The sequence below is a fragment of the Panthera pardus genome, unplaced genomic scaffold, assembly GCF_024362965.1.
Source record: "Panthera pardus isolate Hobbes unplaced genomic scaffold, ASM2436296v1 HiC_scaffold_24, whole genome shotgun sequence".
In the NCBI taxonomy this organism is placed as follows: Eukaryota; Metazoa; Chordata; class Mammalia; order Carnivora; family Felidae; genus Panthera; species Panthera pardus.
The window spans coordinates 37,067,555-37,085,567 of NW_026526810.1; the positions used below are offsets into that span (position 1 = coordinate 37,067,555).

General features: G+C 42.3%; 1 protein-coding gene across 3 annotated transcripts in view; it reads left to right on the forward strand.

The window, feature by feature from the left end:
* ANXA2 (annexin A2) overlaps positions 1-18,013 on the forward strand; it is a 43,500-nt gene extending 25,487 nt beyond the window's left edge. For all 3 annotated transcript variants that reach the window (XM_019441925.2, XM_019441928.2, XM_019441927.2), the window contains exons 4-13: positions 2,650-2,744; positions 5,942-6,055; positions 9,103-9,193; positions 10,138-10,217; positions 12,042-12,101; positions 13,753-13,846; positions 14,424-14,519; positions 14,978-15,036; positions 16,122-16,244; positions 17,650-18,013. In XM_019441925.2, the coding sequence (XP_019297470.1) occupies positions 2,650-2,744; positions 5,942-6,055; positions 9,103-9,193; positions 10,138-10,217; positions 12,042-12,101; positions 13,753-13,846; positions 14,424-14,519; positions 14,978-15,036; positions 16,122-16,244; positions 17,650-17,709 (872 nt within the window). In that variant the 3' untranslated portion in view covers positions 17,710-18,013. The remainder of the gene's footprint in view (positions 1-2,649; positions 2,745-5,941; positions 6,056-9,102; positions 9,194-10,137; positions 10,218-12,041; positions 12,102-13,752; positions 13,847-14,423; positions 14,520-14,977; positions 15,037-16,121; positions 16,245-17,649) is intronic.

The window sequence follows — 18,013 nt, forward strand, 5'->3', positions numbered from 1 at the left end:
TGGGCTTAGGACCACAAACATAAACTTGGCATTTGTTTCCAAGGGAGAAGAATTTTTTTTCTTTAATTTTTTTTTAATGTTTATTTATTTTTGAGAGAGACAGAGACAGAATGTGAGTGGCTTAGGGGCAGAGAGAGAGGGAGACACAGAATCCAAAGCAGGCTCCAGGCTCTGAGCTGTCAGCACAGAGCCCGACTCGATGCTCGAACTCACGAGCTGTGAGATCATGACCTGAGCCGAAGTCGGACGCTCAACCGACTGAGCCACCCAGGCGCCCCAAGGGAGAAGAATTTTTATGGGTCAGTGTTGTTGCATGCATTCAGGTCAGCAGCCCTAAAATTGTTTTCAGGAAATACTAGAATTGAGGTTTGAGGGTATGATTGATTTTGTTGTTTTCTAGCATTTTCAGATTTGGGTAAGGAAGTTGAATGTAAAGCAAAAACACATTTGTAAACAATGGTTTTCCTAACATGAAGTTAGAGCCATAGAATATTTAAGGAGAGTGAGAGAGAGAACACAGGTGTGGGTAGGCTCGCAAGATTGTATCTGTTAGTATTTCCTGGAAGCAGAACTGGGGTCATTTTTCAAGTGCCTTTCTTGTGCAGATGTAGAAACTGAGACCCAAAGAAGGCATATGTTTACGCCTGTAATAGTTGGAATGTCTTTGAGCTTCAGCTTCTTCATCTACAAACTAGAAAGAGGAATACCTATCCTCACTGGGTAGTTGTGAAGAATGATAGTTTGTGTTAGGATATTTTGGAAACCGACGAGAATTATATAGATGAAGTTTGTAATTATTATGCATATTGTGTTTCATTCTAATTAAGGTATTTAGAACCATGCTAGGGATCTTTTGATGGGAGGTCACTAGTCAATTCTAGATCAATGACTGCATGTCACTACTCTGTATGTAAAAGAACCCTTTTTATGATATTACAGTGAACTTTGAAGGTACATGTAATCAAAAGAAAGAAAACTTTACAGTAGCCGTAATCCTACCACCTACAGGAGCACTATTAAAACTTTGGTATAAAGGTTTCTAGATCTTTTCTTGTAGGTACACATGCATTTTACAAAAATTGGGTTACACTGTATATATTGCTTTGCCATCTGTGTTTTCTCTCTCTCTCTCTCCTTTTTTTTTTTTTACTTAACAGTTTATTATGGACATTTTCCACATCAATTAATATTTTATGACATCATTTTGAAGGATGGTAGTATCCCATTGTATGGACAGAAGAACACTTATGTAATAGATCTCTTATTGGACATAGGGCTTTTTTTTTCCCCCTTAATTTTTGATACTCTCTCTAATGCTGAAATAAGCGTCTTTAAAACTGCATCTCATATATAGCAGTTGCGTTATTCTGTTGACATTGGTACTTTCAAAATCGGAACTAAAGTTATAGATGCTGCACTTAAGATAAGTGACCAACATACTGGTATGAACTCACTCTGAAATGAGTATATAAATACAAAAATAAATGTTACTTATTTTTATACCCAGAAAATCTAACCTAATGCATTTTGATCTAATATGCTTGAGAGTTGAGGACTCCTCTATCAGTTGGCTTATTGCCTCTGCCTCAAAGCATTATAGTTCTAACATTTCTGTTGTTTTGGGGCTCCTCTGATTTCCTTTAGGCAAAGCTGTTTGCGGTTTGCATGTGACCTTTTGGGCTTTGCTGTTCTCTCCCTCACCCAAGAATTACCTATCCAGTTATGGCAAAAAGACTCTTGCTTTTACTGAACAAAGTTCAGAATCAGTCAGGAGGGAGGCCTTTCACTTTCTGAATTCTTAAAATCGTGCTTTCTTAAGTTAAATGGCATTTTAGGAGTATTTCTGTTATAAAATTGGAAACTTTCAGATACAAGAAGGCATTCTTATCTTTGTAAATACACATGTTCCAATTAAAATAGGTACTAAAATATTTTGGTGGCACTTCATAACTCCCAATTTAGATTTAATTTAGATTAAACCACTTACTCTTTTTAATAAAGTTATAAAATTGATTATTAAAATTGCTATTGAAGATTAAAAGCAGTGGAACATTTATTTTCCTTAAAAAACAATTTAGTCTTCAATAAGTATGATTGCATTAATCAATTATGCTATTAAAATACAACTGCCATATTAAATCTGACTCATTTGTCATGACAGTTTCTATAATTATAGAAATTATACCTAGCTGCTTATATAGCTGTAATCCTGCAATAAATATAAATAATTGTCTCAATTAATTCAGTTCACAGTTACTGTCTATTAAATCCCCAGTTAAATGGCAATTTGGGGACCTTCATTTAAAATCCTCCTAAATCTTTGTTGTTCCATTTGACTGCCAAAGCCCCACAAACACACCTCCCACGGTTGATTCCAGAAACCAATTTATGAATAAAGTAGTTTATTTTTAAATGCAGATATTCAAAAGGTCCATTTAGACTTGAGGTTTGAGGCTGTCAGGATAAAAATTTGGTAAACACCTTGGGTGGAGGATACTGACAAAAAGAACAAACCTTGATGTCTTGGCATTATAGTTTGGAAAACAGTATTTGGAAAACAGTTTGAAAAAACTGCTTGAAACCTTCAATATAAGCCCAGAAGACTAGAGCACATGGGTTATTAACTACTCACAACTTGTATCTCCGTAGGTGTGGATGAGGTCACCATCGTCAACATTTTGACCAACCGCAGCAATGAACAGAGACAGGATATTGCCTTCGCCTACCAGAGAAGGACCAAAAAGGTACAAGCAATTTCAGGGATGGAGGGTATTCCTTGTTCCATTTCATTTCCTCAGCCATTGCTTTTTCTTTTAATGGATTCTGGCTAATCCCAGCAAGAGCCAGGTTTTCCTTGGATATCCGAGGTTTTCCTCTTACATCCTTGTAAGAGTCATCACTCACACACTTCATGGCCCCCTGGAGTGCTTGGAGCTCAACCATAAAGACTATATGCCCTCCTCCAACCAGAGAGTATGGAGGGAGCACTGCTGGGAACGGAAAGTTAGGAGGGACTAGGGATTATCAACAACATGTCTCATTTCTAGAATGTTTGCTTTGTGCCAGGCATGTAGTTCTTTATATGTAGCAACCATTTCATCTGTATGACTTCTGCTAGTTCTTGATAAGATGTTTCTAATCTGAGGACCCTAGACTTCCCTTAGGATTGATCCTGGTAGGTTCTCCTCATTCTTAAAAAATATATATATACTTGAATTCTTGGGCTTAGTTAGTAGTTCATTTGGTCTACTAGGCTATCTTCAACATGCCATGTTCCCACTATTTAAAGAGCCTTTGTGAGCTTTTTCCTTGCTTGTGCTCTAGTGGTTAAGGAACAACCCAGCATTTGTTCATCCTTTATTTTGTTGCAGTGTTAGGAAATTTTATTTTTAAGGACGGGATGTTTTATTTTTAACTTCTTGCTATTAAAAGCTTTTGATTTATTCTTGGACAGTGCAGTAAGCGTGGCTTCCTGCAGTTCCTGTTTGACTTAACGGCTTTCACTCGTAGCCACAGTGGAGGTGAGCTGGAAGGCTTCTGGAAAAGACATTTCTTTTCTTGGGGTTGACATGACCACCAGGGTTCTGAGAGTTGCAGGTCAAGGCCTTCTATAGCTCCAACCCCCACCTACTCAAACAATTGGAAGAATCTGGCTTCTGTTATCTCATGTGCATTAAAATGCTTTTTTCCAACTAGACTTGCAGTCTTTTGTAGTGAGCCATGAGGGGAGTGCTTTATTTCTCCAATTTTCTACAAGGATCTGGGAGCTGGTAGGACTGAGTTCCAGGTGGAGCAGAAGTCTCACCTGTTTGGACACTATGCCTGTAATTGCTTCCTCATCTGTCACTTACAGAGTGGGGTGTTAGAACACACTTGGATGTGTACACATAAGTGTATATGGAAACAGAGATGCCTGGGTCTTGATTTCAAGTAGATAGATGAACAAAGCCCTCATATACTATGTTGGAAGGAACATGTTACCAGAATTATGGTAGGGTTCATTGATCACACAGGCTTTGTGGGGACAGTTCACTATCCTACTGATTCGTGATGTCTCTCAGTCTTGGGCTAAGGAAAATTGTCATTGTGTGCAGAAAGATACATAAATTACTTGAGATAATTTCCGAAGGAGATTTTGGAAGTAGAACCTTAGTGTTTTGAATGAGTTGTCTGCATAGTCAAGGAGAAAGCCCTGTATTGTAGAGTATGTTAGTGATATGGGCTGAGGCTGCCTAGGTCATGAGCTTTGAAGACCATGGGCAGGGGCGCCTGGGTGGCTCAGTCGGTTAAGCGTCCGACTTCAGCTCAGGTCACGATCTCGCGGTCCGCGAGTTTGAGCCCCGCGTCGGGCTCTGGGCTGATGGCTCGGAGCCTGGAGCCTGCTTCCGATTCTGTGTCTCCCTCTCTCTCTGCCCCTCCCCCGTTCATGCTGTGTCTCTCTCTGTCTCAAAAATAAATAAACGTTAAAAAAAAAATAAATTAAAAAAAAAAAAAAAAAAGGAAGACCATGGGCAGAGCTAATAGAAGTGGAGAGGAGCTGGGGGAGAATCTCGGTCTTCTGTTTTGTTTTTTCAAGTTCAAGCAGATGCCAGATTTCTCCATATAAGGAATGGTAATGTTTTATTTATCAAACTTTTCTGGGGTATCTGTTACATACAAAGCTCTGTGCTAGACCTTGTGAGAAGCAGGAAGTTGAATGCCAATAGGAGTTTATAATAGAAGTGGAAGAAGTCAGTAGCTACCCAAATGCTATTTGAGTTTGAACAGACAATGGGTCGAGGAGTGTCAAGGGTAGGCTAAGTTTGGAATTCCCTAACCTCAAATTTCCAAATTGGAAAATTGGTGCTATAATTGGCAGGTGTTGCTTTTCAAGTCCCTTTCTAGGTGCTGTGTGTTACTAGAACGCCAGGAATCAGAGGAGAGTAGGTTTGGAAGGGGTGGGCCAGGTGATTGCTGAGATCCATCTCAGCTCTCACCACCTATGAATGGTTTGCAAAGATTCTGCCAGAAGCAGACTGTACATCATCTCCTGGCACCATTATAGATGCTGTGAGGTGCTGCTGGCAAGCAGGGGAGAAAGAAAGAAGAGAGAACAGGGAAAAAGTGAAAAGAAAGGAAAATAATTACAGTGGGAGAGTTCAGGCATCACTCAATGCTCATGATGTGTAGGAAGTTTAATCGTCAAGGAAGCAGCTATAAAAGACACATTGAATTGGTGTATTTGTCTGCATACATTGGTGCTGACTCAGACCTCTGACTTAAAATCTACATTAATTATGACAGTGAAAACCTTAAGATGTAATACAGAGCGGGAAGGCAAGGGGGTGAGAAAGGGGGACTTCAGTCTCCCATCGGCTCTGTCAACTCGGCCCCAGTTTGGTATGGACAAATAGATGTTTTGTCAGTCCTGGATGAAGTGTTTTGCATAGGAAAACTTCATGATCCAACTTCCACCCATGGTGGGGCCTCTGGTTCCTCTGGAGACTTTTAGCAGCCACCTCTAGTGCAGCTGCATAAACATCTTTTACAGGGGGCTCCCTAGTCTAACCACCTCCTTCTTAGCAGAGGCCTTGAGCTTGGAAAGTGCCCTGTATTCTATGAGTGGTTATCACTTGCGAGGGTGTTATAAAGTGTCCTCACACCCCTAGCTTTCTGAGAAATTGCATACTGCCCTGGTTTCCTTTTAATGACTGGGAGAAGATGGCTCAGCTTGGATGTGAAGGGATTTTGTCAGAGCAGTCTGATCTTTTTGTTTCTGACATCTGGGTCCACTGAGGGGAATGCAGTTGAAGGACAGTTTGGTCTGAGATCCCAGAGTGGCTAAGGAATCACAACCTGCCTTACAAACACATCCCACTTACTTTTGTTTCATTCACCAGTTTTAAAGGGAACATTGGTTACCAACCTGTTTTTTTCCACGTTCTTGCCCGTTTTTCTGAAGGAACTTACATCAGCACTGAAGTCAGCCTTGTCCGGCCACCTGGAGACCGTGATTTTGGGCCTCTTGAAAACACCTGCTCAGTATGATGCTTCTGAGCTGAAAGCCTCCATGAAGGTAAACATGTGTGAGATGTACTCTCTGTCAAATCTGCCATTAATATTTGTAAATTACAGCTTTCTAAGTATAATTAGGTGATTTTCAGTTTTGTTGAATTCTCATTTGGAACCATTTTTTTTTTTAATGAACTGGAGCTATAAGTCTCAGGATTTGTACCAAAAATATTTCAATTACTTTTTTTAAGACTGTAAAGAAATTTCATGATGCTGAGAAGTCAGTTACCAGCTGCTACTGCTCGGCACCTGGGCAATTGGAATTACCATTTGGAAAAAGTACTTCCTTGATTGCACTTCCTTCTTAAAAAAAGATTTGTTGTGATACTGAGGCAAAAGTAAAACTCATACATAGCTTTTGTCAAGTGAAGCTTGCAAATTCTGCCTATGCGGTCTTGAGTGTTTCTTCTTCTGACCTTCTCCTGTCAGTCCCACTGTTTGATTCAAATTCAGGAAAAAATCAGAACATCATAGTGTATATAAAGGGTGGTTTCAGATTGTGAATGGTACCTGTGTTTTGTTCAAAGTATTGTAGCACAGATTATCTCTTGTTTGCTTTTTGCTTTTGCAAAGTTAATTTAGAATTTTCAGTTACATTAGATAGTAAAAATTCCAGGTTAGAAACTCCCTGAATTTTGTGCATACCTAAAACATCCAGTATTATATAAATGTGATAGATGCATAAACATAAAGGCATTTTCCAGCAAAATATAACCCCTTTTATATGTAGTGTGTGCCTGTAACACTTTGAATAATCTGATACTGCCCTCTGCTGATAAAACTGGGTAAAGCCTCCAGAGTACAGGGGAATGCTATAGCTCTCATTTTTTATTCTAAGTCCGAGTGCGTTTTCTATGATGCCTGTTCCTGAATTATGAAGGACCAAGCTGTAAGCCTGTCACCAGAGCTGATGTCACGGTTCATGTCATCTCTCTCCCCAGAGAGCACCTCGAGAGTGAGGCGGCTTCTCACACCGGGCACTTCCATTGCCCAGGACTTGATAGCTCAGGGCTGCTGAAAGATTTGTTAGGAAATCTCTTTCTTCCTTCAGTTCTCCAGCCTAGTCCAACCTGTACTCAGTTTATTTGAGCTGACTTGCTCTGAGTTTCCTAAGTAGGCTATATTGCAGAGAAGGTAGAATTACAAATGATAAAATGTCAACAACATTTAATGACCCTGCTTGATAAAAAGAGCACTCCTGAAAACCAAATCGTGGGTTTATTGGAGTCATGGAAGTCAGCCTGTCCTAGGTTTCTTCTGACCATCATCACTTCAGATCAGTTTATCTTATTTTCATCAAAAATCTATTTAGTTGTAATTCGTACAATCTTACTAGTATCGATGACTAGGTATTAGTGACTTGAAATAGACCTGTTCGAGCTGTCAGTCACCATTGTAATCTCTGTAATTGGGCCCAATGAAAGGTGCTTTGACGACTAAATCTTTGACCTGGTGCCAGCTCTTCCATTAGCTATTACAGTTGAGTACCCTTCTGAAATCCATAAAGCTCGAAGTGACATTAACTGAACTATGCTTAAAAAAAATCTGTTTTGACTTCTGGCAATACCAGTGGCAATATTAGCCATATGTTACGGTAGAAGTTGCCCTTGTGATAGGAATTGTAGACAATCTGTGGAAAGCTTGGGCCAAGTTTTGGAAATTGCCAAGGTCACCTTTGAATAGAGATAAAAACACTATTAGAATTCTCAGATATTAACACTGGCGTATCAGCGATGGAAGAAAACATCTTATGTTGATATACCTGTCTTATATTTCAACAGTGTCAGGATATGGCATTTCTTCCAATACATGAATTATTTCTAGTCTATATTTTTATCATCTCGAGATTGAAAGCCTACCCCCTAAAATATTTGAAGACACTCAGTAGTCATCCTATAACATTTGTGTAGAATGTTGCGTAGACCTTTTGCTAAGATGGAAAGAAAGTTTGGCTTTGCTAGAACCTCTACACGTCATGATTAAAAACTCAGAAGAAGAGGCATTTGCTTGTAGATTAGATTATGAATAAAATTCAAAATTAACCATTAACCTGAGGTTTAGCTTATATTATATGAACCACTTTTCAGGGGCATATAAACTCTAATAAGTTTAATTAATAGCTGACACACTTTTCATGTGGATAAGTAAGTTTCGTATTGTATTAACACCTTATAATTGATTTACATTTTAAACAGTTGTAATTCTACTTAGTTCAAAGTGATATTTCCATATTCGGAAAGACAAGTATTAGAGAATCCTGATTATTAAATCTTGACTTTGATCATGAAGCCAGCTTTGAAATACATGTTTCATTGAGTCCTTTCAAGCTATCTGGCACGTTCAAAAGTGTATATATTAAATTTGAATACATCACCCATCAAATTCTTATTCCTTAATAAAGTGTTGGTGTCTAGGTTTATTTGGCACTTCATTATTTCCTTTTGCTTCCCTAAAATGCCTGAAGAGTGCATAGTAATCAAGCGAAAGTGGAAGTACAAGAATGAAATTTTTAACATTAACCCAATTTTACATTTCAAAGAGGTGAAGCTAAAAATTTTATCTTATCTGTACCTTTCCCTGGTAAAAAGACTTACTCCCTTCCAGTGGTGCTGGCTGCAGAGGACAACAAACTCTCTCTCTCTTCCTTTATTTTAAATTACTGAGCAGAATTGTTTAATAAAGAAAAATTTCCCATCTATTAAAATAATTTGAAAAATAAAGAAAAATAGGAAGAAGAAAAAGTTACTCATTTTGTAAACCCATCACCAAAAGCAACCCCTTTTAACATTTTGGTGTATCCCATTACTGTCTCTTCCCATTTGATATACATACATATATATGTATTTTTAACATTCGCACATAGAAAATAGACATAGGAAATAACATTATGTTGTGCTGAGGAATATACTACAGATCCCCTAGGTAGGAATGTAGAAAGGAGCATGCTAACTGACCCAATCCATGTTTGCGATTTACCTGATTGAGATCAGAGAAGTAGGCTAATGGCCTGGAGAACTTCCCCTGCTGATGTCTGTGCTGCCTGGTTCACAGGGGCTGGGGACTGATGAGGACTCCCTGATTGAGATCATCTGCTCAAGGACCAACCAAGAGCTTCAGGAAATTAACAGAGTCTACAAGGAAAGTGAGTAGCTCCCGCTCTGTGATGCAGCTTGTCAGACCAATTTCTGTAACCCCGTCATGGCTACCTGGGCTAGTGCTGGGGATAGGATGCCCAGATTACGTATGCAGAAATGCCATCTGGACCGTCCAGGGGTTTCCCCTTGTCCAGGTCCCTCTTTTCTACCTTCTTGTGGCCTGGGATTTGGTTATTACATTCTGCTAGAACTTCTATAAAAGGATAGGCAGGAGGGAAAGGCGAGAAAACAATTTTTTTTCCTTAAGGGTCTGGTGAGGGAAGTAGAAAGCAGTGTACGTGGATTTAATGTATTGGGTGCTTTCCAGTCTCTGCTTAAGAAGTTCCCAACTCTGGATTGTGGATAATTATTGCAAGAGGCATGTGGATCTGTGTGCACCAAGCACTACAGGAGGCTGTGGCTAGAATAAATGATGCAGCTTACATGTGTATCTGTTACTAGGTTTCAATGTAGAAGCTATTTGAATAATAAAATACAGATTCATTTAAGTGTAATATTTAATTCCTACAAGTTTTTGCCATTGTGCAGTTTCTCATTCAGTGGATAACAAAGCACAGGTGTGTGTGTGTGTGTGTGTGTGTGTGTGTGTGTAGCCCTCCAATTTTTTTCCTTTTCAAAGTGATTATTCCTAGTCAAGGAGTTTGGGAACCAGTATTTTAGCTACAAAAGAGGTCACTGATCAAAGGTGAGCTTGAGAATGCCTGATTGGATCCAGCCCTGCCTATCTCCTGTCACTGATAATAACATTTAGCTCTGATTTTGTGAGTCTAAAAATCATCTTAGACCATCTGCCCTCATTTGGGTGGATACATCCATGCTGCCACAACTGTTTCTGCTTCTCAGAGGCTTAATGGGGCAGGGGGCAGTTGGGGTGGGTGGCTGGCTGGCTGCACAGGCAGGAAGCATAAAACCAGACATGTTGTTTTCAAAGTGTACAAGACTGATCTGGAGAAAGACATCATTTCTGACACATCCGGTGACTTCCGCAAGCTGATGGTTGCCCTTGCAAAGGTTGGTTTCCGGTTTATTTCTTTGTCCTTGTTTCCTCCCAAGGCAAGTCACATACCACATTTTGTACCTGGGAGCGAATTAAGTCAATCCTCTGTGCCTGCATCAGAAATGCCAGCTTCATTTCTGACACTGGGTTTGCACTGTCACTGCAGAGATGTCATTTTTGTATAATAGGATTTCTTATCCTGAGAAACTGCATGGTCAAGTGGACTTTGGGGCCAGAGGAGGAATAGGCAGCTCTCAAGTCCTGGCCTGGATTATGTGGCAGCCTTCGCCACATGACTTGGGGAAGGTCACTTTGCCTGTATCTATAGCCACATAGGACCCAATGGGAAGTGACCCTCTTGTTTTTTCTTTCGTTCTCTCTGCTCTCACGTCTTACGTCTTACGAGAGGATTTGCCCAGGTAGTCCTTTGCCTGGAGAGGGGGTCTTTGTTAATGTTAACGCAGACATGTGGATGAAAGGCATTTCCCTCTGAGTCCTGACCAGTGTGCAATTTAAAGCCTCTATGCCGGGGGAGGGAAGAGAAATGATTTTCTCCAGGAACCTTAATGACAGATGATTGTTTGGCATGCTGCATCCTGCCCACTCACATCTCCATTATTGTAACAACTCCATACAGCCCTCCCTGGCGACTCCTCACCCTGTGTACCACCAACCACCCATCTGTTGAAGGCTGCCTTCACTATTTCGCTCCCTTGATCACACGCATTTCTGCTACATCAAATCCAGATTCTCCGCTGCCTTTAAAGTTCCCTGTATCCAGGGGCACCTGGGTGGCTCAGTCGGTTAAGCGTTAGACCTCAGCTCAGGTCGTGATCTCACGGTTTGTGAGTTTGAGCCCCGCATCGGGTTCCCTGCTGTCAGCAAAGAGCCCGCTTCCGATCCTCTGTCTCCACTGTCTCTCTGCCCCATCCCTGCTTGCACTCACTCTCTTTTAAATATAAACATTAAAAACAGTAAATAAAAAGGTCCCTATATCCTGCCCTTCCCTAATTTAATCCTCCTAGGATTCCCCCCTGCCTCCCTTCCCCTGTAGCTGCGTGGCACCTCACTGACCTGTGGCCGCGCTCAGCCTCTTCCTGTGCTGTTCCTCCCACGGGGAGTGCCTTTCTCCCCATCCCCTTTACTAGCCTCATTTGACACATCCTTCAGTGTTCACCTCAGCCCTACCCCATTGTCCACAGACTTTGCTGACTATGCTGTCAGATTTCTCCCTTCTTTTGCATTTCATGTCTTCTTAAGCCATGGATTACTGTGTTGTTTTATCTTTGTTCCACGCTATTTTTCCATCAGGATTGTAAGCTCACTGAGGGAGGGAACTAAATATCGGTAGGTTTTTTTTTTTTTTTTTGGAGGTAGAGGGAATTCTGTAAAGTGCCTATCCCAGGAGAGGGGGGGGTTGATGATGGTGAGGCCCACCCTTCCCCCCACTTCACTACCTCAGTTGTACCAATCCTTAGTCTTGTCTAGACTTCAAAATGAAGAAAAAAATTTTTTTTAATATTTGTTTGTTTGTCTGTTTTTGAGAAAGAGAGAGCACAAGCGGGTGAGGGGCAGAGAGAGAGAGGGAGACACAGAATCCAAAGCAGGCTCCAGGCTCTGAGCTGTCAGCACAGATCCTGATGTGGGGCTTGAACCCACGAACTGTGAGATCATGACCTGAGCCACCCAGGCATCCCAAGTGAAGAAAAACTTTAAGTGTGTGTTTGCTCAGTAAATTAAATAACGGCTTACAAGAGTTGGGGGAGAAGATACCATTTTCAACTTTAAAATATACAAAGGAACGTATTTGATGTTCTTAATTTTGTTTTCTTCCGTAGGGTAGAAGAGCAGAGGATGGCTCCGTCATTGATTATGAACTGATTGACCAGGATGCTCGGGTAAGCGAGCTTCTCGGTTTGAGTTTCTGTTTTCCAGCAAATCTCTAGATAGTCTACTTAGTAATTATCGATCCTGTGTAACAGTTTACCTTCAAACCTAGTGGTAGCCCTAAGTTACATCTCTCAGTTTCTTTGGGACAGGAATTGGGGAGGGGCTCAGCTGGGTGGTTCTGGCTCAGGACTTCTCATGAGGGTGGGGCCAAAATGTGGGCCAGGGCTGCATCATCTGAGGGCCTGACAGCATCAGGAGGATCTCCTTTCAAGGTCACCCGTCTATAGGACTGTTGAAAGGAGGTCTTACTATTTCTCCACATGGGCCTCTCTAAGGGCTTGCTCGAGTATCCTCACAACCTGGCAGCTGGTTTTCCCCAAAGTGAGTGATCCAAGAGAGGAAGCAAGGAGGAAGCCAAATGCTTATTATCACCTAATGTCAGGAGTCACACAGTGTCACTTCTGTCATACCCTTCGTTAGAAGTGGGTCACCATGTGTAGCCTATAGTTAGTGCAAAGGGAAGTAGGCACCACTTTTGGAAGGGAGGAAAGTCAAATTTGTGGGCTTCATTTTCACTCTCGGGGAACAGTAGTTATCATAAGATATTCCCTCTTGATGCTGGTATGAATTGTAGGATCAATACCTGAGTCACATATGCTTGTTTAGGCTTTGCTTGTATGAAAGTACCAGATTCTGCAGAGTGTGCTAAGGCTGTGTGCACTGGTGTGCACTTGCTACATAAACAACATAGCAGAGTGGAAGAAAATGGTGGAGGCACAGCCAGGGATAGGAAGGCTTATTGTCCTTTGTGGTGAGGGAGAAGGGGAGGGCGGCAGAGACCCTTCTTGTCTGGTTGAATAGCACTTTCGATGGTTCCAGTCGCGAATCACCGAGCACTGTTTGTTAAGCTGGTTCAGATCACTGTGAACTGCATGCCTTTTCCAGAGGGTCAACAGCTAATCTCAAAGCATTTTATAAGAGCTGCAGAGAAAATTAATTCATTTTAGTTTTAAAATTCAGTGTGTTTCTCACAGCACTTTTAGCAGGAGGTAGAGAAGGTTTTTACATGAAGTGACAGAAGTTAGGTTTTACAACCCCCAGGTGGTGGGTGGTCACTTAATGAGTATCTTAACCTTGAATGAATCTTTCTTCTTCCCTCCTTGCCATTCTTAGCATGATTTGTAGCCCCTAAATTTTCCAGAAACTAAAAATGAGACTTTCTGAGTCTCTAAGAAGCATGGGTATAGGTACCGGATCTGTAACTGTCTTCAGCAGACAACCATTAGCTTATTTGCCATCCAGAGTACCAAAGGAATGAGGGCTGGATGTACTAATGAACATTTGCTTGTCCTTCTGTGTAGGAATAGAAGCTCTTGGTTCTCCCTTTGGCATTCAAGGAAATCGATGTGTACGGCACCCACCTCACAAATAGTCTAGTCTCATACTTTGTGCCTAGTGAAGACTTGATTAAGACTTTTGACCCTTTAAAAAGAAAAACTTTTGACTTAAATACTACATTGCTGCCTGTGTCTTCAGTGCAACTGTCCTTTCTCATTTGGCATTTTCAGTGTATAGGTTTTTGGGGTTTTTTTGCATGACAGTTTTTATGACCTTACTCTGGACCATGTAGTCAACTTTCCTGGTTGGTTGTGCTTGTAGGACCTCTATGATGCTGGAGTGAAGAGGAAAGGAACAGACGTGCCCAAGTGGATCAGCATCATGACCGAGCGGAGTGTGTGTCACCTCCAGAAAGGTGGGTGCTGTGCTGAGGAGGTCCTAGAGCCTCGGGATGGTCCTCTCAGCCAGGCCTGCTGGTTATGTGTGTTGGGGTGTGGGTCTGCCAGAACAAAGTTCACTCTCTACTTTGTACCCCATAATCTCACTCATTTTTCCATCACCAAGTCCATTGGCCCTTCCCTTCCATTTTGGATCCTTCTTTCTCCTATTTTCCATGTTTGGTGCTGTATCTTGCTGCCCCTTCTTGTCTAGGATCATTTTATCATGCTGTATTTGTTGAAGTAAATGGACTTTCCTGGGCACTATGTACTGTTACTCGTTGCTTCCAAATAGAAGGCTCCACTCAGAGCTGAAGATGGTCAAAAAATGTGGTCTGGCCGTGCCATTCAGGACAGTGCCATTCAGTACAGCTGTCCCAGGTCAACCGGTGCAGGGTCAGCTCTGGTCCATCACGGCAACCCCTAACCCTCTAAGATGCTGTGATCATCCTCATTTGTTTGTTTATTTTTATCATGGTGCATAACCATGGGAGTGATCATTGACAGCTTTGATCAGCCGTTCTGTTCTAGTAATAATTTTTTGTTTTTCCTTAGTGTTTGACAGGTACAAGAGCTACAGCCCTTATGACATGCTGGAGAGCATCAAGAAGGAGGTCAAAGGAGACCTGGAAAATGCTTTCCTGAACCTGGGTGAGCATGTGGCTCTCCCCTCCCATCCATAGTGGACATCAGCTTTCAGTAAACTGCCATAGCAGAAGTAACAAGTGGCTATCCTGTTAATTCAAGTGTGTTTGGGAGGTGTGGCTCCTTTAGATGACTTGGGTAGTTGTATAATCTTCACTGAAGAAATTTAAGGTATGAAACTGAGGGACGCTTACGTTGGTAGAGCGAGGAGTTGCCCAGGAAGAATAAAATAACAACAAAAGGGGCCCTGTTGGGGAAACTCACATATCCTGTAGCCCTCAAGATCCCCTGGTTTAAAATCACCGTGGAGCCGAGTTTCAGAGGAGCCCAGGTTTTCCCTTAGTGTTTCCCATTTTGCAGCCTGTTCCTGTTACATTAGGTCATCTTATTTGTGGCCCGGGGTCAGGGCCTCACTCCTCCCTGGTGAGGAGAGGAGTAGCTGACCCCTTTTCTTCACTCCACAGTCCAGTGCATTCAGAACAAGCCGCTGTATTTTGCTGACCGACTGTACGACTCCATGAAGGTAAGGGCAGCCAGCTGAGGGGTCCATGTTTCCACAGTGGGCTTTTCTTCTTTTGTGCCCCGAACTATAAGTCTCCTTGACTAGTGGCTGGTGAAAGGGACACTGCCGTCTGGGTGCAGGAATGTACTAGTCAGCTGTGGTTGTATCGGACAGGTGAGAAAACCACAAGTCAGTCTTCTCTGTCTCTCTCTCCTACCTTCTTGAACGTGTGTTTGTGCGCAGGTAGAAAATAAAGTACCAGATGGTAATCGTGTCTGACTCCTGCTCAGACTTCTCAGTGATGGTCTTCCATTACCCCAGAGCAAAGACGGGCAAGGAAGGGAGAGATTATTAAGCAACCCACTGTGCAGGAGACATTGTGCTACTTACTTGATCTCAAATCATTACCAAAAAGTCCATTTGGCCTGTGACATATTCTTTACAGATCAGGAGACTGAAGCTCAGAAAGCTTTAACTAGCCTGAAATAACATAGCTAGATTTGAACTTAGGTCTGTCCGACTCTAAAGGCGGCCCCACGACTGTCTCTTCCCACAATCCCATCCCATTTTCTGCGCCTCAGATGTCCCTTGTGCTTTCCACCTTCCTGGCCCTCCCACTCCTTCCTGCATCATCCCTTGCCCACACCACCTCTCCCATCTCTCCTAGGGTTTTGGTCAAATAGGACATGTTCCTCAGTGCCTCTGGTCTGAGACTCTGAAAGTAAATTCTGTGGTCTTTATTGTTTACACCATTCGCATTGGCACAGAGCCACAGTGAAAGTGTGGTGGCCTGTGTTCTCTAAGCCCCGAGAGCCAGGAGCTGTTTGTTACATATGTAAACTCTCACACTTACTAAACTGAACCATGCAGTAGTTAATGCTCCGTACATGTTTATTGAATGCACAAAGTGGGGGTTTGTGCTGATGTCATCCTGGAGTGTTTGAAATTCCAAGATGCTCATTTTTCTTAAAGGAGCAGTTTCATCATTACCTTTGCACTTTCTTAAAGGGCAGCCTCAAGAACCCAGATGAGTTCCATGTGCAAGAAAACTTACTGGATTTATGTTGTCAGTGAATTGTAACTTGGAACATGTGCTTGACTTTCAGGGCAAGGGGACTCGCGACAAAGTCCTGATTAGAATCATGGTCTCTCGCAGTGAAGTGGACATGTTGAAAATTAGGTCTGAATTCAAGAGGAAGTACGGCAAGTCCCTGTACTACTGCATCCAGGTAAGTCCCGTGGTGACGTGTTGGCCCTTCCTGGCCATCTAGAAGGCCCTGGAGCCCCAGGCTGGTGTCCTGTCAGAATTATGACAGAATGGTGGTTTTCTAATTCACTGGGGAAGAGGTGCTAGTCCTCCGGTATCAGCGGTTTATTTAGAAAGTGCCATTAACGATTTGTCCTAGAATCTTATAGAGACAGGCAAATATTTTACACTTCCCACATCTGCTGTTCTACAGTGATAATTGGTGTTCATGACAATGATCCTGCAAGACTTGCTGACATCCTCCTGAAGAGCCCGAGATCAATTAAATGTTGCATTTTATGCAGTTGACCCTTAAACAGCACAGGCTTGAACTGCACTGGTTGAAAATCAATAGATTTTTTTCAATAAATACAGTGCAGTACTGTAAATGTATTTTCCTTCTGATTTTCTTAATATTTCCATTTCTAAAGCTTACTTTATTGTAAGAATACGGTATATCATACATATGACATACAAAATGTGCGTTAATGTTTATGTTGCAGGTATGGTTTCTGGTCAACAGTAGGCTATTATTAGTAGTTAAGTTTTGGGGGGGGTCAAAAGTTATATGCGGATTTTTGTCAGCACGGGGCAGGGGCGAGAGTTGGTGCCCCTAACTTTGGCCTTGTTAAACGGTCAACTGTTTCCATTTTTTGAAAATCCTCTGTGATAGGCCTGGCAACATTTAGTTACACAGAACTTCCATCTCCCATCAATTCAGTCTCTCTATTTTGGAGAGACGGAGCATTTGCATGCAAGGAGTGGCTGCACACACATCGGCCCCCTGGCGTGTCCTTCAGACAGGCATTGCAGCCCCCCTTTCCAGAAGACCCTGCAAATTTCAAAGGCATGTCCGTGGTTACAAAGGATGAATTTTGAGGTGGGTTTGGTACACCCAGGTTTGTTAGGGCACGTGTTTAAAGTTTAGGGACCAATGAGCCCACTAGTAATCATTTCCTCACTTCACTAGCTTATTCCCACGTGACCTTAAGAATCCTGGAAACAGCACGGTGAGGCAGGAAAGTACCTCTCTTCTCTGGAGGCACGCAGGCCAGAGAGAAAAGTGGTGGTGCATACAGGACCTCACTGCAGTAAGAGCAGGCTGGGTTCTGTGGGTCTGGTTCCTTGCTGTGTTAATCCCTACTACCTCACATTCTCTCTGCCCTCGCAGTAGTCATGTCACTTGACGCCCCCCCCACCTAGTTTCAGACCCCCTGAGGGTCTACTGATGATGGTTTGGGTCTTTGTGCCTGGACAGGTCCCTCAGAGTCTTGTCTTTGTTGCTGCTCAGGGAGGCTCTCTATGCGTTGAGCCTGCTTGTATGTTGTTGCAGACCTTGGGTCTTTTTGCTGATACTGAATTTCTTTTTTCTCCTCGGCCATTTATAGCAAGACACGAAGGGCGACTACCAGAAAGCGCTGCTGTACCTGTGCGGTGGGGATGACTGAGCCCATGACAGCATGAGCGCCAGGAGCAGTGTTCCTTTGTTTTCAGCTAACAGTTCTAGAAAATAGCTTGTGACTAACAAACAGCCCCCTTATGCTCATCCCTGCGAGGATGACGTTAGCATTGCCCCCTCCCCATCTTTATTTCAGTTGCCTAAGCATTGCCTGCCTCTCATGTCTAGTCTCTTTAGCCAAAGAAATGAACATTCCAAGGAGTTGGAAGTGAAGCCTATGATGTGAAACACTTTGCCTCTTGTGTACTGTGTCATAAACAGATGAATAAACTGAATTTTTACTTTATAAACAA